The following is a 22,313-nucleotide window of genomic DNA, read 5'->3' as shown; positions in this document are numbered from 1 at the left end:
ACATGCAGTGAGAAAGTGGCAGAATAGGACACCGCAATGCACTAACAAAATCACAGGTTATGTAACGATAAAGCATCCTTAATTAGATAACTGTGCAAAATAAAAAAAAAAACATTATTTACTGATCTGTATGTCAGCTCAAAAATCTGATGAAAGCAACAGACAGTGAAGCAAAAGAAAGTGTAGGGAGAACTAGCTGCCCTTCTTAAGCTGAAATATAGAAATAATAAGGAAAAGGAAAATGAAAGTGGACAGAAAACAGAACTTGTTTCCGATGGGTTTGGCTTTGCCTGGTGTATGTTTTGGGCATATGCTGAAGAATCTGAGGAGGCCGAAATTAATCCTGAATCATCTACTATGGCACTCATGTATAGTTTTCGTACAACAAACCCCATAATTTATTTTTAACTCCCTCTTCAGGGAACAAGCACTTTTGTTTAACCTCCTAATTTAATGAAATAACTTGAAGCACTTGTCAGCTTACTTCACTCGAGTAGCTTTACAAGTTTAAGCTGAAACTTGGCATTGAAGCTTAGGGGCGGTTAGATCAGTTGCCTTATTATCTGTAAGTGGTTCTAAATGTGGCATAAATGTAATCACAGAGTACTGTGATATTACATCAAGTGAAAAGGCATGTTGTAAATGCCTGATTTGACTGTACCATAGTGAATGTCTGTTTTTTGGGGTCCTTTTTTGATTCTGATTGTACCGACTGCTTGATTGAGTAAAAAACTACAGTAAAAAAGATATCACTTTGATCGCCATGCCAAACGGCAGGGCAGGGTTGGAGGCGCATTCTAACAAGATGTACTACCACTTCTGCAGAGACATTGGCTGAACAAGTGACTGACGGGATTGCGAGGGTCGTGGACAAGATTGCAGGGAAGCCGGCCGACAAGGCTGCGAGTGACCTACTTACCGAAGGCCTGCCCAAGTTTCAGCCGGTGACAGTTCAGTCCCCGGCTTCGACATCCGAAAAAACTACTAGCATTCCACAGCAGGCTGTGAAAATTACAGCAAAACCACAGAAAGGTAAATGTGTATTGGAAAGCAGGAACTTACGAATCAAACTGTACTCCCATGATCTGTTCCATTGGCACAGTAGTTGTGCCATTCTGCAGCAGCAAGGAAAATGCAATTCCGTCCATGGGATTGAATCTTGAACTGTGGAGTCAGGTGTACCGACTTGCTCATATTGTGTGCAATGCATTGGGTGCATGCAACCTAGGTCCTGGATATGCACCACACCTAACTTTCATAGTGATCGCTTATACGGCTTACCTCCTCTCCTTTTCAAGCCTTTGTAGTGTCCTCTCTCCCATCTCTTTCTGCACCAGTTGTTATTGCTAAATGTGCACATTTCCATGCATACAGGGCAGCAAAAAAAAAAAAAAAAAGAGAGAGAGAGAGAGAGAGAGAGAGAGAGAGAGAGCAAAACAAAAAAACAGTTAGTGTGTCAAACTTCGGCGACATTGTAACACCTGGCAGCGATCACATGAAATGCGTATCATCAGTGCATGTCAGCTCGTTACCTGCAGCAGGTAGAAAGCATAATGGGCCCATCACTGTGCCAAGAGTTTGCAATATTGTTGGCATTGGAAAAGGGAATTGGTAGAGACAGCTCTCGTCATTAGTAAACCATAACTGTACATTTCATTTGGTTTTCACGACGTGCGTGGCACCCCTTCAGCCAGAGATCTTCATTGGCCGATCTCCTCTATGTGCTTAAAAAAAAAGCAAGACGCATGCCTGGCTCTCTCTACCTTGTACTTTTCTTGCGATATAAACCAACAAATGATGGTTGCTGCCTGAGTCTCCTATTGCGCCAGCCGGGGCAGCCTGATCGCGGTGCGCTCATCGCTATGTGTGTGTAAAAATCGAAGTGACACGCTTGGCTGCATCCGAGCTTGAGGGACTCCGTGGTGCACACAGCATGTGGCACTGGTCGTTGGTTGTCAGAAATACACGAGAAAAATAAGGCTGCGCCTAGAATATTTTCGAACCATATTAAATTAATTATTAGGCAGAAGGTCTGGAACAATGCTACAACATATCCTAAACGAAGATGGAAACAAATAAGGAAGCTCTCTTGAAAGCAGTAAAAAAAGAAAAAGAACATGTACAGGGTAGGTGAATATCAGACAGTTCGCAATAAAGTAGCATGAATTTAATTAATAAAGGTAAAGGGAAAGAAGGGAAAGAAGATAGAATTCACTCTTATAGGCCATTGACCATTACATAAGTAATACATACAGGTTAGCAATAAATTAGAACTGCAAGCATGGGCAGAACATAATAGCATATTGGGAGAACTTCAGAATTACTTCAAAATCCATAGGCATCTGGATCATAACCGAAATAAACATAGCATAGCATACCAAAATAAACAAAGAGAGAGGACTAAGGAGACTGTTACATGTGGCTTTTTTTTAGACATTACTAGAGTGTATCACAATGTGAACTGCTACATTTTGTGTGATATTCTGGAAGGAAAAGGCTTATGCCACGACTGCATACAGCTTTTGAAGGGGATTTACCTAGACTATACTTTTGCATTGAATGGGAAGAGATGAGGAGTGAAGAGAAAGGTGATAGTATCTCCAAAGGACTAAGACAAAGGCGCCCTTTATTTCGCTGTTGTTTATGATGTGCATAGTAAGGATGGAAAGGGCTCTTGAACAAACAGGCAGGCATGATGGTAGAGCAGCAGCTCCCAGATTTGTTTTATGTGGATGACATTGTGTTGCTTGCTAATGGGCAATGTAATTTGCAACATCTAGCTAATATCTGTGGACAGAAAGGTGACAGTTTAGGATTGAAATTTTGTGTAAGAAATCAGATCCTGTGGTATTCAATGAAAACACTGGACAGTGTCAATACAGGGCCAGGATATACCTTGAGTGAAAGAATACAAGTACCTTGGTATACGGATAAACAAAGGCAGTAGATATGCAAAAACACAGGAAAAAACAATATCAGAGGGGAAGAGAAATGTCCATGATGAAACAGCGCTATGTGGTTACAATAGGTACGAGGTGCTCCTGTGTATATGGAAAGGTGTAATGGTTCCAGGACTTGGAAATGTGATTATTTGCTTGAAGTCAGGGGTACAATCAGGATTTGACGGCAACCAAAGATCAGTGGGATGCCTTGCATTGGGTGCTCACGGAAAGGCTACAAATGAAGCTGTGCAGGGTAATATGAGCTAGGCAAGTTCTGAAGTGGGAAGCTCAAAATAAGATTGATTTCCAAGAACGATTGAGGAATATAAAAGAAAGTAAATGGATTGCAGGAGTCTTCAAGTATTTTTACAAGAAGAATATGGACTCACAGTGGAAAAAAATAACTAGGAAGCTTGCTAGCGAGTATGCGGCCAGCATAGTAAGCAACATGGCAACGAAGAATGTCAAACACTGTCAGAGAGACCCGCCGCAGTGGCTTAGTGGCTACGCTGTTGCACCGCTAAGCACGAGATTGCAGGATCAACTCCCGGCCTTGGCAGCCGCATTTCGATGGGGGCTAAATGCAAAAATGCCCTCCTCCTGTGTATTGGGGGCACGTTAAGGATTCCCTGGTGGTCAAAATTAGTTCAGAATCCCCCACTACGGCATGCCTCATAACCAAACCATGGTGTTGGCACTTAATAAAACCCCAGAATTCAATTCAAAGTCAGAGAGGCTAAGACAATCTCCTTCATGGCGGCAACGGAAAAGAAACCTGCTATGAGTAACTATCTAAGAGGTAAAAACAAAATCTGGAAAAGAACAATTTATGATAACTCAAAGGGAAACTCTTTACTTTTTGAAGCGAGATCATAATGCCTTAGAATGTGTAGCTATAAAGCAAGGTACAGCAAGGAAGAAGAAGCTTGTGCTTGCTGCAGTAAAGCGTGGGAAGCGATGGAAAATGTTTTACTAGAATGTGAAGCCATCTATCCAGCTGTCGGTTTAGGCTCGGCTGGCCTACTTGAAGCCCTTGGGTTCAGGGATAGCAGGGGGAAAGCAAACATGTCTACAGTAGGGATTAGTAAAAGGTGATGGAAGTTTGGTGGCAGAAAAGTAGGGAGACCACAAACAACAGAGGCATACAAAAAACAAATTTCCCTATAATGGTTCAAGAAGTTTGATGCTGGAAATTTTTTGTCTGTTCAAAAAAAGAAAAAAGGTAACACACTGGGCAAAGTAAGAAAAAGAGTGTGGTGGCACAGCCTATCATTGCGTTTTAAAGGGGGCGCTCCTAACATCCATCCGTCCGTCCGTCCATCCGTCCGGCCGGCCGTCTGTCTGTCTGTCCACTGTGCTGGGCTCTAAACCGAATATATCAAATATTAAAAAAAATCGAATGGTAGATATGCACATTCGCTATACGATTTGATTCGGTAATATTCAAGTATTCGCACAATCCTGGAAAATACCATTTAAAATGTGTCACATACATTTTGAAGCACTTCTGGATAGAGCAGAATCTCGATCATACGATCACGCCTAGTACGACTTTCGGGATGGTGCAAATTTTTCAGAAGTTTCGGCCCATGTCCATTTGCTTACGATGTGCTAAATTTCTAATGCTGTGAACCTCTTTTTGTACCCTGGAGGATGATACATTCTCGACAGAGCCAGCGAGGAGGTTCCGGCATTCTGGTGCACCGGTTGGATTCCTGTTACCTATGTCACCCCACCTTGCACCAACTAGGCCATGTGTTGCTCTCCAATGAAACCCTTTGATACGAACTTGAGTCACCTTATGTGCGACTGGGTATGTGTGGGCTTCACAGTGGTTCTGCCAGAAGGCGCAGCATGCCCAAGGGAAAGCATGTGAGAGGAGCCCGGCGTTTTGGCTATCTGCATACATGGAGAGTTGTAGTAGATGAATCCTGCCAGAATTTTTCCAAGTAGCTAGATTGGAGCTTTAAATTGTAGTAGTTGATATACTTGTACTACCTGATGATACTGTTGAAAATATGCACGTGGAGTCCACATTTTGTAAGCTTGACGAAACTCACCGAAGAATAGAAAAATTCTTATCTGTCTAGCTGCGGCACACTTTTAATGAATTCTGAGGACTCAATAAATGTGGTAAAACTAATTTACCAGGGGCAAGAATAGTTGGCGCCTGAAGGGAGTATATGCACCTCATATAAAATTCGAACCATACAATACTGAGATAGTCGAGTAAAATGCACGTACACTTATGTCATATATAAACACATATACAGCTTATACAAAAATAAATGCATCAAAATTAAAAATTAGGTCAGTTTTATTGAACGTGTGTGCTTCATAATTTTAGTAACTATAGTAACATATTAAAAAAGATCCGTGCAAAATCAGTTTGTAAGAAGTGAACAAGTAATAAGAAGATATATAAAATACCAGGACAACAGGTCTGACCACAACCACCTTATGGATTGGGTTAAAGCAGGAAGTTGGGCTAGTTGGAATTTAGACAAAGACATATTCCAGCATGTAAGAAATATGAAAGGAGGTGCAGAGACAAAAGGAAAACAGAAAATGTGGAGGCTGTACCGGCGCTCTACCCTTTCAGCACATGGCTTGTATACTGATGAAATAATGGCCATAGTGCGTAGTGATGCAACTGAACTTATGAGGTTTACTGATTACTTGGTGCCCTTTTCTGCAGCCCGTAAGAAGGGCCATGCTGGAGGTGGCTGGGATGATGATGAAGATGAGACTGACGATGGCAACGTGTCGGGGACAGTAAGCGACTCTGCAAGCCTTGGTGATTCCACCAGGACCAGTGATCTTCCAAATGAACCTCTTGCTGAGTAAGTGTGGCTACTTCAAAAAATGGTAACAGCAACAGTACATTCTGCTAATAATTTTGTGTATATATCACTATTGTGTAATATTGGTAAAGAAGTCAAAACACTGTCAGAAAGAATAAACGATTGAACTTTGTGGGGATCGCACGCGCATCCCGATATCTCCGGAGCGGCCACGCGGTTATCACGCGATAATCACGTGCTCGCTCGCGGAGGGTAGCGGGGAGAGGGCACCTTCGCCGCTCCCGCTGCTCTTCGCGCCTGGCCGCGACGCTGCAGCCAAGGCACCCCGTTCCCTCCTTTCCCTTTCTTGGAACCGGGGAGACTCCTCTCCGCCGCTCGGGGAGAAGCGCTATTCCCCCGACGCATCTTCGTCTCACGGTGGAAGAGCTTGCGAAAGGCCGCATCTCAAATCAGCCGCTGAGACCGCTGCACGCCGTCCCCTGTTGCGCCCGGCCTTTGTGTGCGACTCACCGCCCCAGGGCCCGAGCGCGGATCCACTTTTGGGTGAGCTGAACTCTTATCAGCCTCTTTTGTGGTTCCCACATTGTGCGGTTTGTTTCACCCCAGACGTGCGGAATGCTCCGCCGCTGTGGTTGTGTTTTGTGTTGTATTTGTATGTGTTGTGGCTGTTGTTGTCTGTTGGAATCATTGTACTCTAAGGTGAATAAACACCTTAGGTCGAGACTCACCCTGTCCCCACTGGCCTGAACCCGCCGTGGTCGCAACTCACTGCGAACTGCGGGTTAGGGGTCACAGCTCTGACTGCTAGGGCTGCTGCGAAAGTGATAGGGAGCGACTGCCGCTCCGCCGGCGCTGTGCGATCCAGAGAAGGGTCAGGTGCACACGCGCGAGCCTGAGTAATACCCCTATAACTTTTGCTGGCCAAGCCTGCACCCTTGAAGGGAAGCAATTACTCAGTAGCAATAGTCATAAAAAGTGCAGCAGTAGCTGTGGACAAATCAGAACTAAAGCAGCTCTCAGTTAACTGCTATTTATACATGATGCAGAAATTTCCCAACTGCCCACATATAACATCGCAAACGTTCAGGAAGGAGCTGAAAGCACTAAAGTCCTAACCCGAGCTAGTTGGCAGGGGTAGTTACACTGCCAAAACCCACTACCCTACTAGCTAAGGTATGGGCAGTTAGTAGAGCTAGTTGGTAGGGTGGGGCAAGTGACTAGGGAGTTGTAATTCAGCACTCTGTGCGTGTGTTTTTGTTAGTATCTTATGCCTTATTTTGTGCTGTTCACTTGAAAAAAGTAGAGGTGAAAACATCAAGTTGAAGACATGCTCGGACATGGGGTGATAACAGCAGTTTCAAGGACACACATACCAGGCACTTAATGTGCGCAGATAATGCGGCAATTCACAATTTGAAACATTACAGTATAAGACCACAAACATCAGTGACCTTAAGAAAACAGTCAATCAAACACATCATGTGACAGTGTCTTTTAGAAATCATGCTAGCTGCCGGACTTCTAGTAAACAGGGACGCTCCATGTAGTGGGGCTGGCTTCAATTGGGCACTTGCAACCTGCCTCCTAATCTCGTTGAATAAAAATTTTATTGCTAAGTTTTAGATTACTAGTAAATCTGCTGGTTATCACAGAGATTCGGAGGTATGTTGCCATAGATGTCTTGCCCAGAAAGTTGCCTTTTAACCCGTTAAGGGCTCTTTTTTTCTTTTCTTTTCTGAAAAAGATACCATAATGGCCCATATTTTTTTTATGTGCTCATATAGTTCGAACACACAAATGTGTCTGCAAATATTGTGAAAATTTTAATTCAGTAAAAGTGATGATGATAGAGTGTCTGTCATGTTGTGAGAAGGGCTTGTCATAAGCTAAAAAATTACGATCACATTCATGATAGGTTATCAAAGTTCCTTAAGTGGCTAATCGCAGATGTGCCGTGTTTAATAAGTGCCTAAAGTCTTTCCCTATACACCCAGTATGTACTTAACTTAATACAGAATGGTCAGTGCATGTAATGTTTAGGCACAGACGTGAACATTTGCATTTGACATTATAATATCTAGTCTGCAGCTCGGCTAAACTCAGCTCGGCTAAAAGGGACACTAAATAGAAACATTATTTAAGCTTTATTAGTCAATTACTCCTCTACAATACCAAGAAAATACTATTAACCTGAGTAAGGCTCAAGAAGTCAGAAAAGATGTCAAAATGAAAGGCAGGTGGGACACTGCCTTGAAGTTTGCTCCGTGACGTCGGAATTTTGACAGTGTCTGCTCAAGCCTGGCCTGCAGTTTATCAGGAAAATGTTGACTATATTTTGTTCTGTAAGAACCAAAGACTTAGCAAGTTTCAAGAATGCTTAATTGGCAATAACTGTCCATATGTAAAAATACTTTGAAATCCGTAATGTCACACTGACGTACTAGCACTGAGATTTCAGCATAAATAAAACAATGTCACTTTGGCCTTTATGTTACCTTAAAAAAATGCACCTATTAAATTACATGAGATAAAGTATATAGAATCTTAATTGAAAGAATGCCTTATCAGACTTAGCTAATTTAGTGTCCCTTTAATATGCCACAGCCTGTGACCACTTGAGGCTTGAAATGAACATATTTATGCAAACCTGATCCACACCAAAGAAAGCAAGTGCGCTTCCATCAATTACAGTCAAGATATGACATAAAGGCCTGCAGACATTTGTAGATGTAGTTACCTATACATTTGTAGATGTAGTTATCTGCCTGATGCTTCATATTGTTACGGGGGTCCTATTTTTCAATAATGATGGGAAACTGTTGCCGTTCTTAATCACCATCATCCTATATTATGTCCACTGTGGACAAAGGCCTCTTCCAGAAATCTCCACTTAACTTTGCCTGGTGCATGCTGATCCCATTTTGTGCCTGCATATTTCATAATTTTCATCACACCACCTGATTCTCTGCCATCCTTGACTACACTTCCCTTCTCTTGGCATTCATTCTGTTACCTCTAATATTTAACATTTGTCGTCTGCCTTACTCATACTCATCACATGGCCTGCTCAACTTCATTTCTTCCTAACTAGAATATCAGCTCCCTGTGTTTGCTCTCTAATCTGTGCCAATTGTCTTTCTCTCTTATGTCGCACCTATCAGTTTTCGTTCCATCACTTGTTGTGGGATCGTTAGCTTCTCAAGCTTCTTTGTTGACTCCAAGTTTCTGCCCCATATGTTAGCACCGTTAGAACACACTGATTAATCACTATTTGTTTCAAGGACACTTTTTTATGTCCGTCTTATTATGCTTTTGGCATTGAAACTTGAACTCAGTCACATTGGCTCTGCACCTTTGACTAGCTTTGTTTAATTGCTGACATTGCTATCTTCTCAGGTTGTACGAGAAAGAGGCACAGGCTGTGGATGCCTTCGTTGATCCAAGCCTAGAGTTTCCGCCTTTGCGACGAGAACTGGATGACGCTCGTGAGAGGTGCGCCGCACTCAACATGGACAGGGTTGCGCAGCTGCTTACTGCAAAGGTCTTTGCACCACAAGAGAGCATGCAGATGGTGAGGCCCTTCTTTGTTGCAGTTATGACCAGCCCCCATGTTCTCAAATACTCCGTGCCTGATGTGCTGCCTTGATCTCCGAAGTAAATAGCCACTGGCAGTGCCTGCTTTGGTGTTCACTGCATCTCAGAAATGCTGCTTGGAGATTTCTGCAATAGTATGCATGAAAAAAGCTATGCTGAGTAATACTATTATATAGTTAGTTCTCTGAGTATCTTATTTGTTATCTACACCAAGTAGTGTTTTGAAAGAAAGGGACCATTTAAATGAACACAAAGGGCAAATAATCACCTAATCTGAATTGATAGATTTTTCTTCAGGGAACCTTGCAATGTTTCAAAAGAATTTGTTAACTGGCTAGTTGGTACATTGCTTTCAAAAACCAAGTTTGTGCAACATGCATAAGCAGAACATATATTATTATTATTATTATTATTATTATTATTATTATTATTATTATTATTATTATTATTATTATTATTATTATTTGTTTTGAACACATATATACATTAACAGGAAAGGGAAAGCAAGGAGCAGACTGGCAACTGTCATCGGAAGGGCACAATGCCTGCCTACTCTTTAGAAGGGAGGTAACAGCAACACAGAAATGGAAGATAGGAAGGAGGGTATGAAAGAGGAAAGAAAGAGCAACAAGACAAATGTAAAGAATAAAGTAGAATATACAGTACAGATCACACACAGTAGAGCCGGTCACTGAAAGTCACATTACTACAGAATATTGAATAGAATATTTTCGATGCTGCAAACGTGAACCTAAGTTAGTTAATGCTAGAAAAGTAAGTAGAGCATGATGAGCCTGATCACGTTTAGACGCAGAACTACGGGGCTACAAACATTCGTCGAGTGTCGTACACCGCAGGCCAAGGAGATGATAGTCTCTCACTGGCACATCCTTGTCTGTATAAATATTCGTGCCCATTCACGCAGCCAACCCTCAGCTTGAGTAGTTGTACTGTAGCGCGACGAGGCAAGCCTGGATCGCGAACACGAGGCGGGAATGTTTCATTGGTGACGCGCTTATCTGGATGCTGCTTGAATAGGTGGCGACAAACCAGCAGACAAGCGGAATATATATAGAAACATAAGCAATGTACACGGGTACCAGCTTCAAATTGTTTATGTAAAATCGCCAGCACCCTTGTGTGAATATGTGTTTCTAGGTGGCTATCTTTAGATGTGAGATGTTTTGATCACATGTTTGCATGTCATTTTGACAGTTATTAAGTAGCCGGAAGTCTGCACCTGTCTTTGTCATTTGTCCTGTCCTTTTTTTTGTTATTCATTAACCGATGTTCACAACACGTGCGGCCTACCCATCGCGACACAGAAATTTCTTGCAATTAGTACAGTTCATGCTGGCTCGCACCTCCATTGCCACATAAAATAATGTATGCCGATGCCCTGCTTCAGTGTTGCCGATTAGTTCAGCAGTGTTGTGGCTCTATTCTCAGAGCTAGAAAATTGAGCAGAAAGCAATCAAATGACTTGCGACAGTTGCTTTTCGAACAAAGTGACCATTGTTTTTCAACCGACTTGGTCGCGCAACCTCTGTGATTTGCCAGTTTGAGTGCCGCCTGAAAGCTACCTTGCTTGGGTCCTGGTCTGATATCCAGGTTTGTTTTGCATCTTTTGCTTACCAGCAGAAGATGATGCTGTGGCCAGTATGCTTCTAATGATGCATCTGAGCTGCATGTTTCTGCAGATGGCAGGAGAGCCTCTTAGCAGTGTCCAGGAGTGTCCAGAAGTTCTTGAAGTGACACTGCAGCCATATAGCTAGCAAACTCATGAATGAATGAACTCATACTTGAACCAACCCTTGAGTCTGAGTAAGCACAGATGAGTGGAGTTATGCTAAATCTGAGTCCGAGTGAGACCAGAGCAATAGATTTATTTTGCGAGTAAGTCTATGGGAGTTCCATTTATTTTGCTGACCTATAGCTGGAGCTGTCTCAGTTTTCTAGGAGTATCGATAGCCTTTTCTAAAAGTCGTGTAGAGAGAGAGTGAATGATAGAAGAATTAGAAGTTCATTTCGATGAAAAAGCTGAGTGGTTAGTCTTAGTCAAAGATCTAACCAGCTACTCAGCATTGGGCAATGGGAATAGAGTAAACAAAAGACAGAAACAGGTTTTGTGTTGGTGAAAATAAATGAATGTGTTCAAACTCTGTTCAAAGTCTCAAATTGAAACTGCTCTCAGAAGAAGATGGTGAAGATGATGTTTATTGGCATACCAATTTAAATGTTCCAGCAGCAAATAGTCACCTAGGCTGCTTAAGCTTATCAGGCTTTCCTACATCTATTGCAGTGTAGCACATCGCCTTTCTGTTCTTGATCTTTTCTTTATTCATTAAAACCTCTATCTCTATATTGTACAGGTATGTATGCTTGTAACGACTGCAACTCTATCAACATCATCCTTGCTTTTTTTCTGCCAGCGCTCTAAATGTCTCTCCCTTATCTTAGCTGCTGACCAGTTAATGCTTTCATTGCTTTGAATACTAGTGCTTCTGGAAGGTGGACGTGACCTGCAGGCCTGAATATTTTGGTATTCAATTACCATTTTTTGAGTCATTGCCATCCTTTTGCTGCAGGTGACACATACCTCATCCTGTTATGAATATTTGCTCCAGTATGTTTTTGTCCCCAGGGAGCCAGTTTGCACCTCAAATACTAGCCAGGCACTGCTTTTCGTGTTATACAGATTTCCAGTCCGGATATACATACATACATACATACATACATACATACATACATACATACATACATACATACATACATACATACATACATACACACACACACATATATATATATATATACTGCCGTATGATATCAATCTCCGTGGTCGATCATTTTCCACCCTTCATATTCATTTTACCGTCTCCGTTTCTCTCACTTTTTTGGTGACTCCTGGTTGTCAGCTTACACTTTCTTGGCCTCATCTTCCATTCCATGTCTACACTTTTGAGGTACATATATTTGTTCAATTTAGCTGCTCTCTTTTTTTTTTTCATCCATGTTCCTCAGTCTTTCTTCAAAACTAAATTTCTTGTGCACTTATTTATGCTCCAAACAATATCACGCTGCACTGCCACATTTGTGGTTTTACTGTGGTCCCCCAATGCCAGTCGACCTACCAAGCATCGGTTAACTTCTAACCCCAACAAGTCTCCGATTTTAAGCACATAATTGCATTTCCTGACATTAGTGCTGGCACCATTACTCCTTTCCAAATTCCTTGTACCACTTCATATCTATTGTAGCCCCAAAGTGCTATGTGCTTTATTATTGCTGCATTCCGCTTCCGCTTACTCCTCAGGTTATCTTGGTAGATGTGTGAGTAAGTCTTCCCTTAGTTTATATCTACTACCAGGTAGTTATTGCTCGACTATGGGTATGACTTGCTGTTGAATTGATACCACATCATTACTCATTTGTTCATCAAATACCATAATTCCCTATTTCTCTGTGCCAAAATTAAGAGCTACATGTATTGCCTCATTGCCACACCATATCGCCAGGTTCTGTGACTGCCTTGCATTATCATCATCATCATCATTTATTGGACCCTTAAGGACCCTTTACAGGGTATTACATAAGGGGGGGGGGGGAGTCATAGATATACATAAGTCAAAGATGTTACATCAAGAATGAATTGAAATAGCGCAGGTTAAGAAATGCAGCAATACAAAATAGGAGTACAGGCAACTTCAAATGCAACAACACTTGGAATGAAAGGAGAGGTTGTTCAATTGTAGTTTCCAAAATGGGAAAGCAACCGCTCTTTAAATTCTCCAGGATCATGCTCCCTGACAATTGCATCTGGGAGTGCATTCCATTCCTGGATTGCTGTGGGTAAAAATGATTTATTGAAGGCAGCAGTTGATCCATACAGGCGCTGTAAACTGAGTGAATTGAACAGGCGTCGTGACGAACGTGCTGGTGGTAGAAGAAGTGATTCGCGCAGATGTTGAAAATGGTAGTACAGCTTGTGGAATAAGCATAGACGTGCTATCTTGCGTCGATAGACTAATGTGGGTAAATTGAGCGATGACTTAATACTACTGCTACTAGTTTCGTAGTCATATTTTGAAGATATGAATCGAGCAGCACGGTTCTGGACCGATTCTATTGCATTGATTAGGTATGTTTGATGTGGACACCAAATCGCGGAAGCGTATTCAAGTTTTGTTCGAACAAAAGTTTCGTATGCCAGTTTACGGACGGAAGGGGGTGACAACGATAATGTTCTTCTGATGAAGCCTAGTGTTTTAGAGCTGTCGGCGATCAGTTTCGTGATGTGTTCCGACCAGTTAAGATTGCTAGCGATTAGGACACCGAGGTAGCGATACGTTTGTACTTGCGAGATGTTGACTGTGCGTAATGAGTACTCATGGGTGATGTTAGTGTGCTTGCGGGAAATTTGAATAAATTTGCATTTAGAAATGTTAAGCTGCATCAACCATTTGGTACACCAGTTATCTATTAAGTGCAGGTCGTTCTGAAGAAGGGCCTGGTCAGACTCTGTAGAAATTCGACAATAAAGGACACAGTCGTCCGCGAAGAGGCGTATGGATGATGAAATACCACAAGGGAGGTCATTAATGTAGATGAGAAAGAGAAGGGGACCAAGGACTGATCCTTGTGGAACTCCAGAAAATACCTTGCTTGAGGCTGAAGAACATCCACCTATAATGGTGCACTGGAGGCGGTCGGTGAGGAAGCATTTAATCCAGGCTAGAATTTGCGGGTGTAGGCCGAGAGAAGAGAGTTTGCAGATTAGTCGTTGATGGGGAACACGATCGAATGCCTTTGAGAAGTCTAAGAATATTACATCAGTTTGAAATAATGAATCTAGGTTTAAATGAAGCTCGGTGGTAAATTCAAAAAGTTGCGTTTCGCAAGAAAGACCAGACCTGAAACCGTGTTGTTTGGCGAAAAAGAACCCGTTGTTATCAAGGTGTAGGGCGACTTGGGAATAAATTATATGTTCCATTAGTTTGCACGCAATGCATGTTAAAGCGATTGGACGATAATTTGAAGGATCAGACCGGTTACCACTTTTGAATACTGGAACTACTTTGCTGACCTTCCAGTCATCTGGAAGCGCGCCTTCATTGAGGGATTGCGTAAAGATTATTTGTAGTAAACGACTTGATGGGATTACGGTTGCTTTGAGCACTTTAGCAGATATGTTATCGGGGCCGGGACTGCTTGATAATTTCAACTTTTCGATCAGCTTTGCAATGCCTTCCGCCGTAACTGTAATGGGCAGCATCTGAGAAAATTTGGGATTAGAAACGTTCGGAATGTTATGATGCGGTTCATGAGTGAATATCGAAGAAAAGTAAGAGTTCATAACATCAGGACGTTCGTCAGGCGACACATGCGAACCATCCGGGTTAGATTGTCTGCTGGTAGCACTATGCCGTACTCATACGTCGTGTAGGATTCTGTACGCGCAAGCAGGAGTGCTAGGCTTGTAATTGCTTCTTGCAGTAATTGAGTTAGTGGGAATCAAATATTCAAGAAGCCTGGAGATTTTTTTGGCTACTCCCTTATAAGGTTGTGTCTTATGAAATTCCGCTTTGGTTGTGCATAAAGGGACCATATTTTCCCAACCATAAAGGATGAAGAGAGGTCGGATGTGCCCAGAGACAGGAAGAAACGTTGCCAAGAGCTGCGTACCAGAAAGACCAGTTAGATTGATGTCTCATTAAAGACACATTTCAATTGGTTGTTTTCTCGAATAAGTCGTTAAGGCTATGGGTTCCTTTGAGTTTCTTGTTTCTGAGGATGCGACTTTTTAGAAAAAACTTAAGTTATTGCTTGGTCGCAACTGAGGCAAGAGTGTTATCTCGTTGTCACATCCCATGAAGTCATGGTTGAGGAATGATTGTTGCTAGTCGAATACTTTTCACTGTAACTCACCTTGAAAACGCGTGATACTATGGCGTGCTTGTGCCTTTTTTTCCTAAGAATTTAAATACTTTCCGCCTTTTTTGCTCATGTGCACCCAGGGCCTCATGGCTGGTATCGTAGTCACTGTATAATGCTATTCATGGCAACATTCTATGCAATGAATACCATGGAGCATTTTCTTGTTACTTAACTGCTTTTTCTTTCTTTGCTGAATTTCTTACACTTAATTTTATAAGCTTGCAACATTAGTCTCTTTTTTTTTAGTTGGTGTGAGTTCATTGTAACTTTGTGGTGCTGGCTTTGTTGTTTGTGGCTAATTCTGTGTAGCTGTGGCGAACTTGTAAAAGGAAGTATCTTCCATTTTTGTGCTTCTGTCCCGTCCTTCTTGAAGAGTATAGGCAGGATTAGTGCCCCTTCCAGTGGCAGTTACCAGCCTGCTCCTTGCTTTTTTTTACTCTCTTTTATGGTACTATATATGTTTTGAAACCAAATAAGTAATAAATAAAGAAGGGACAGAGCACTGTGGCATCATCACTGAAAAGTGATGCTGCATCCCTAAAATGTCCCTTCTTACTTAACGTGTGTGGTCGCCTTAGTCATGTTATATGAAGTGCCGATGGAGAGTATTTAACTTGCTTGAAATGTCAAGGCAAGTTAAATATTTCTGGTCAGCATTTTCTTTCTGGCTTGTGGCAGAATGTTACTTCTGCTGATTCAGACAAATTTCTGTCAAATTGTTGATTAGAGGAAGTCAGCTTTTAATTTAAGCTGGATCATCATGCCCTTGTGTTTATTCTAAAATTTATGAACATGTAGGTCAGCATGCCTGGGAATTATCGGATGTCTTTTAAGATAAACATTGGAAGTATCAGTGCTCTTTCAGTCGACTGTCAAGGCAAAGTGATTGTACTATATCTGTATCTATTATATGCATGATATGTATATAGCGAGCAAATTCATGTGGGATCACAGTTCTTGTTCTGATTTCCTTCATTTTCATTTGTGAGTAGGCATTTATTCATTGTAATTTTCTTTGTTTTATTAGCCACGAAAATAGAAAAAGAAAACAACCAGTGTATCGTAACATCCTCACAAATGCTTTGTGAAAACGGCACCAAATTTCACTACCGTACTCTACACAAGTAACATTGCTCCTTTTTGCCTGACCGCTACGCTTTCCAGAGGGCTCTGGTATTGATAGAAGCTTTGCTGCGAAAGGGTGACATTGATCTTGCCAGCCAGGGGGCACCACTTTTGGCACAGCTTCAAGACTTGCAGGCGAAATCATCTGATCCTGTCCAAGTCAAAGCCAGGAAGGTGAGCATTGAAGGGGCAATGCAACTCGTCACCCTTTGCAGCATATCATTCCATCATGGTTCTTTTGCTTGTTTGCTCCAGTTATGCCCCTGCTTGATGTGCGCAGAAAACAGCTTAGACATAAGTGCCATTCTCTGTTTCCTAGCAAGAGACTTGCAATTGATGTAGTATGGCAATATCTCTCACCATTACAAACACCGAAATGAAGCCAGCATGGAATGTTAACTGATTTCTTTTAAATTGGAAATGTAGAAGTAACACGGGAAAGAAGAATGAAAGTAGAAGATAGGACAACTTGCAGCAGGAGCCAGATCCCCAACCTCCACATGACGTGTTCAGTGCTTTACCACTTGAGCTATGGTGGCAGCTGTCCATCCATCTTCTTTCTTAGTACTTGCGTATCTGTAATAGACGTAGCTCCGGGAGTGTTAGCCAGTAAACCTTAGATCTATGGCAGCAGATGTGGAACAAACTTTATACTGCAGGCTGGATAAGGGTAACCAAGGCCTGGTTTCCGTCATTTTTCTTGCTCACATTTCTGAACAAAGCACACGAAACACCGCCACTTTGACTCTTATTAAACAATTTTCCTAGAGCTCTTGCATGTAATTTTTTTGCCTGTGGAGTAGTTTTTGTCTAGGGATACTGCAGACATTAGGAGTGAGAATGTACAATGCAAACCATGTAATTGTTGTACATGATGTCACCCTAATTGCCCGCTTTAGGCAGAATGGGTAGCCATTTCTATCCCCTGTGCTGCCTTCACGGGAAGTGAGTGGCATTGTAGATTGTCGCTATGGAATTTTTAATTATCGCCAGGAATTTTGATGAGTGCACACTGGCCTGTCTTTGGGATTGCAAACACTGTAGAGCAGTGCTCAGTTTTGGCTGGCTGCACACCTGGGGGGTGTCATGATGCTTTCGCTTTTAAGGGCAGCTGATTGTCGGTCAGAAGTCAGGGCAGCTGCTCAAGGAAGTTCGTTAGTTTGCAACAGGTGGTGTTCAAAACCCAATGTCTATAAAGTATTTCCGGCTCCTGCAATTGCTTCTGCTGTATGCAATTGGCGAAAGCATAGCCTTTGAGATCTGCATCTGTTATCCAGAGGGTGCCACACTGGGGTGTAGATTTGAACACAACATATTGCAGGAGGGAAACGATAAACGAAAATCCATTGACGGTACTGAGGTTTGCACCCAAGTTGTCCAGGCCTGGAAAATACGGTGCCTAAGACCACTTGGTTACAGCAGTGGTACCAGTGCCAATAGCTGCCATGATTGGTCAATGGCCGCTCAACATCTCTATACTGGAAAGAGCTCACGCCTGTGCCTCCTTGGCATTCTGGCATGTTGTCATGTCAGTTGCGGCTAGTCTTAACATAGGTTTTGTTTTTCTACATGTAATGACAATGATTGAGCATGTTTCCTTTGTCTTCATTAATCTTCTTGTAACACTTGGTTTCTTCGCTTGTTTACCGGTTGGCACTGACATTCTCTTTTCTTTTTTTTTTCAAGGGTAGCGTGAGGCCTTATAATGGGTAGCCAAATGTAAATTTCAGAAAAGCTGAACAAGTCTTACTAGAGATCAGAGGTTAAGCTCGTAGTAGGTAAGAGGAGGAATAAAAGCAGAGTCTTTCCGCTTTGCCAGTGAGTGGCAGAACTTCCAAACAAACGAGTATGACTCGTATTTCTTTTATTTCTCGAAAGGAGATTGCTCTCTTGCATCTGTGAATGTTTATTTAACAAACACCACACGAAACAGTCCCCTGTGACATGGTGAAGACAAATGTCTTTTGAAAATGATGACCATGTCCTTGGGGGAAAAAAAGACGTTAACAAAACTCCCATTTATAACATGTGCATATCTTTTGAATAATACCTTTTAATAACAAAAGTTGCTTTGAAAATATATGCCTGGTTGCTTTAGAGTTTGTCACACCTGCCCAGCACAAGTCAAGTAAAGTCAAGCTTAGCCATGCCAAACTAAAAACAACATATCCAACAGCATAGGGCTCCTAAATTACCTAAATGGTCTTGCCATATCTTTATCAAAATTTCTGCTTTGGTTCACTGTGCACAACTTTTCAGCAGACCGGCATCCAGCAGCAGAAGTGAGAGTGACTTTTTGTCACAAACTTCTGGTGAATTTCCATGTTAATAGACTGGCGATTTGTAAAACAAATAAAAAAAAATACAAATTTTTTTCGAAGATGCAGAAAACATGAGTTGGTGATGCGTCGAAGCTATGCATTCGGTCCCAAGCCTAGATAATGCGAATTAGTTCTGTGGTCTAATTCGTTTGAAAATGTTGTTTTAAACGAATGTCATTGCACTTTTCCATGTGGCAGCAAACAAATGACATTACAAATGAATGCCATTCATCATAAACCACATTACACTTGCAATGTTACGAGGGTATGTCTAAGGCATACTGCACTTCACATTTTGCAAAATATTGCCTCACATCTTCCTCTTACAAGTGAAAATTTTGTTATATTGGCCAGTAACTTAATATACAAATGATGCTTTTACCTGACCAGATGGTGTTCCGCTGAACTCTTGATCATATAGCAATGGTGCTGTGTTTACTAATGAAATTTTCGGTAGTTGTGTATACAGTAGACACCCTCTAAGCTAAGCTGAGGATATGGGTAAATAGTTCCTATTCTCTTTTCAATAGGAGCAATGCATGCATATTCCTTAGGCTTAGCTTTTGACAAGAACAACATCTCCCAAGGTTTAATTCCTTCACGTTTATCGTTAAGCATGGCTGAAGGGAAATGGCCAACCTAGGCTTTCGAACTTGCTGTGGTGAGCAGGTTTTTTGAACATTCTGTTATATATACCGTATGTGCTTTCGCCTGCCATCCCATGGTTTTGCCTCGGTCGGGTAGTTGGTTGCTGGTTGTAAAAAGTAAAAAAAATGTAGAAAAGAAGCACATTTAGCGATGGGATTCAAACTTCAGCCCCCTAGCGCAGCAGCCTGATGCTCTAGCCATTAAGCCAGAATCACTTTTTTCTTTCTTCGTTACTGGTTTTGGAAAGAAAAAATGGAGTGCAATGGTTAAAACGTGTCAGCCTATTTTGCTGACACAGCTGGATTAAAATTTCTTCAATACGACCAAGTCATCAAGCACTACAATACAATCAGGCAGTTTAGGCAGCATATTATGCTCTTCTCTGTGCGGTGAAAGGTAGAAAAAACCAGGGCACTATGCTGGCCGAAGTAGTCTTTTTCTTTTACCTGTCTCCAAGGCTTCCGTGTGGGAGCCGAAATGTCTTCTTTTCTTTTAAATTTACTTTGGTTGGCGTAATGCCCCAGGTTTTGTCTACGTTTTCACCATGTTCCATCCCGACCAGACGGGCTTCTGTCAAACACTAAACTTCACTTGTCTGTACTGCACAACACTTTCTATGAAACTTTCACGAACTGAGTGTACAATGATATATGAATGCTTACCCTGCATAAACGCTTTCCGTGTGCTGTCGAGGCTGAGGAGCATTATTTTGTCATAAAGCATTTCCTTGATGTCAGCTGGACGAAATCTGATGCTGTACAGATCGAGAGGTAGCCCTTTCTTAATAGCCCTCTGTAGAATGTCCCAGTGAAAGACTGGGCCGTACATATGCTTGTCTTGTGCCAACGACGACTAGCTCTTTCAGATAGTCAACACATGTTGGCTCTGATGATGATTTCCATGCTATGGCACTTACCCACAAGGGGGAATCTGCCAAGACGCATGTTTGCATGTTGATTCTGATTCTGATTTCCATACCATGGCACATATTCACAACAGGGGATTGGCCAAGAAGCTACATATGATTATGACACGTCATTCCAGTGCACAAATAAACACGAATGAGCAGGGAGGGACAACAAGAACGGCGGACTTGAACTGGAGTTGAACTCTGCTGTTCTTGTTGTCCCTCCCTGCTCTTCCATGTTTATTTGTGCGCTTTAACGATGTGTCATAATGCTATTCACAGCCAACTAGCCCAGCTGTCCACACTTAGGTACATATCATGCCGCCAAATAGTTTTCTGAGATGATAGCTGTGTGTTTATCATGGTCATGATTTTAATACTGTGTTACATACCCACAATGGGGGATCAGCCAAAAAGCGGCTGGTACAATTAAAAAAGAAGGAATACAAGGCACTACCACATTTGTCGCATTGTGTAGCACAGGTGTACGAGAGCCCATGCACACACCAGTTTTCTGCATGCCAAAGATGCCGGAACAAAATGGGCATACTTATAGCATTTCATTAACTGCTTCACAAAAGCTTCACTCCACATAGATTCCAACATGCATGCTGGACCTGCAGAATTTTTCGTCTCTGAATTAGCCTGGTCTTGAGTTTTGTGCATGTGCTTGTCATCTCATGTTGTCTCTGTACTTTATGCATTAATAGTGGTAGCCATGGAGTATCAGCTGCTTCAGCTTGTATGTTGCATAACACACAAGCACTTTAGTGGGTGCAGAGTTCCAAAGACTGCAAAAATTATAGCACTTCTGACCTTTGCATGCAGTGATGAAATCGCACCCCAGTGAATGAACTGTTGTTATCATTTGTATCTTTCTGTGCAGATTTCCCTGATCATCCAGAAGCTGATAGAGGAGCCAGAGACATGACTACCAAGTATATGCATGTTACTCTATGTGAAGTTAATTATTGCATTGATATGACAAAGTGCAGCAGCGAATCAAGACAAAGACACAAAAATGAACATGACGTGACAGGTTCTGCCGTGCCGTGTCTTTTTCTTTGATTCAGTAGTAGCTTGGCTGGTTTGCTACCAGGACAGACTCAGCACTTTGTCTAGCCTCTTTATTAAATTCTCTCACAGTCACTGCCACGTCCACACAAGTCACTTGGTCATGCAAGTCAACATACAGTGGAATCTCGATAAACGGAAATCACTTAAATGGAACTGCCACTCAAACAGAACACTACCCTCACGCTTGGTTGGTTTCGTATTCATGCAATGCTCTCTGCAATGTCTCTCAGTAAATGGAACTACTGATAAATGGAATCAATTTCCCTGGTACCTTGAGGTTCTGTTTAAGGAGAGTTCACTGTACAAGGACAGGGCTTTCTTGTTTACCCCTGTCATTTCTGATAATCTTTGTATGAAACCTAATGAATAAAGCCTTTTGCACTGTGCATGCAGAAGTGATGATGACGATATAATCTAATTCTACAAAAACACACGTGATTGATGCTACCTTTGTAGAAAGCTTTATCTGAAGCGAAGAGCACGATTTTTAATTTTTTTGGAGATGTAGTGAACAGTTCATTATTAGTGAACAGGTCAGAAAGCATTTCAGTCATTGTCAGTCTCCAACAATATAGCTCCACACTCTTTTAATAGAAATGTTGAACGTATGCTTAGTGCTGTTGAATTTGAGCAGAGAGCTGCAAACACTTTAATTTTTTTTTTCATAGTCTTTGTGCTAGCAGAAAAATAAATGCTTCCTTTTGGTGTCTGCGATGCTGGTATGGTAATTATTCCTGCCACTTTGAATCCAAGCAAGAAAGAAGGTTGTGGAAAGATGGAAGCTTGTAGTGTGGTTAACAGGGGGTAGAACAAGGAACAACGCTGTACCCAACGTTTCACCAAGGAGAGTTGTCCTTGCTGTTGTCCTGATGTCTTGAAGACAAGTCCCCTTGCCGACGCATTGGCTCCGACAACACCTCTTGTTCTACCACTGTTCATAATTCTATTTTGAATGTCG

At 41.9% G+C, this 22,313-nt stretch overlaps 1 protein-coding gene across 4 annotated transcripts in view; it reads left to right on the top strand.

The window, feature by feature from the left end:
• LOC135915169 (AP-4 complex accessory subunit Tepsin-like) overlaps positions 1 to 22,067 on the top strand; it is a 63,485-nt gene extending 41,418 nt beyond the window's left edge. For all 4 annotated transcript variants that reach the window (XM_065448206.2, XM_065448207.2, XM_065448208.1 and 1 more), the window contains 5 exons: positions 826 to 1,032; positions 5,641 to 5,785; positions 9,143 to 9,317; positions 16,442 to 16,576; positions 21,165 to 22,067. In XM_065448206.2, the coding sequence (XP_065304278.1) occupies positions 826 to 1,032; positions 5,641 to 5,785; positions 9,143 to 9,317; positions 16,442 to 16,576; positions 21,165 to 21,209 (707 nt within the window). In that variant the 3' untranslated portion in view covers positions 21,210 to 22,067. The remainder of the gene's footprint in view (positions 1 to 825; positions 1,033 to 5,640; positions 5,786 to 9,142; positions 9,318 to 16,441; positions 16,577 to 21,164) is intronic.
• The last annotated feature ends 246 nt before the right edge of the window (positions 22,068 to 22,313 follow it).

The sequence above is a fragment of the Dermacentor albipictus genome, chromosome 8 (genome assembly GCF_038994185.2).
Source record: "Dermacentor albipictus isolate Rhodes 1998 colony chromosome 8, USDA_Dalb.pri_finalv2, whole genome shotgun sequence".
NCBI classification, from domain to species: Eukaryota; Metazoa; Arthropoda; class Arachnida; order Ixodida; family Ixodidae; genus Dermacentor; species Dermacentor albipictus.
The sequence above is the reverse complement of the archived record's forward strand: the minus strand, read 5'-3'. Positions and strand labels throughout refer to the sequence as shown.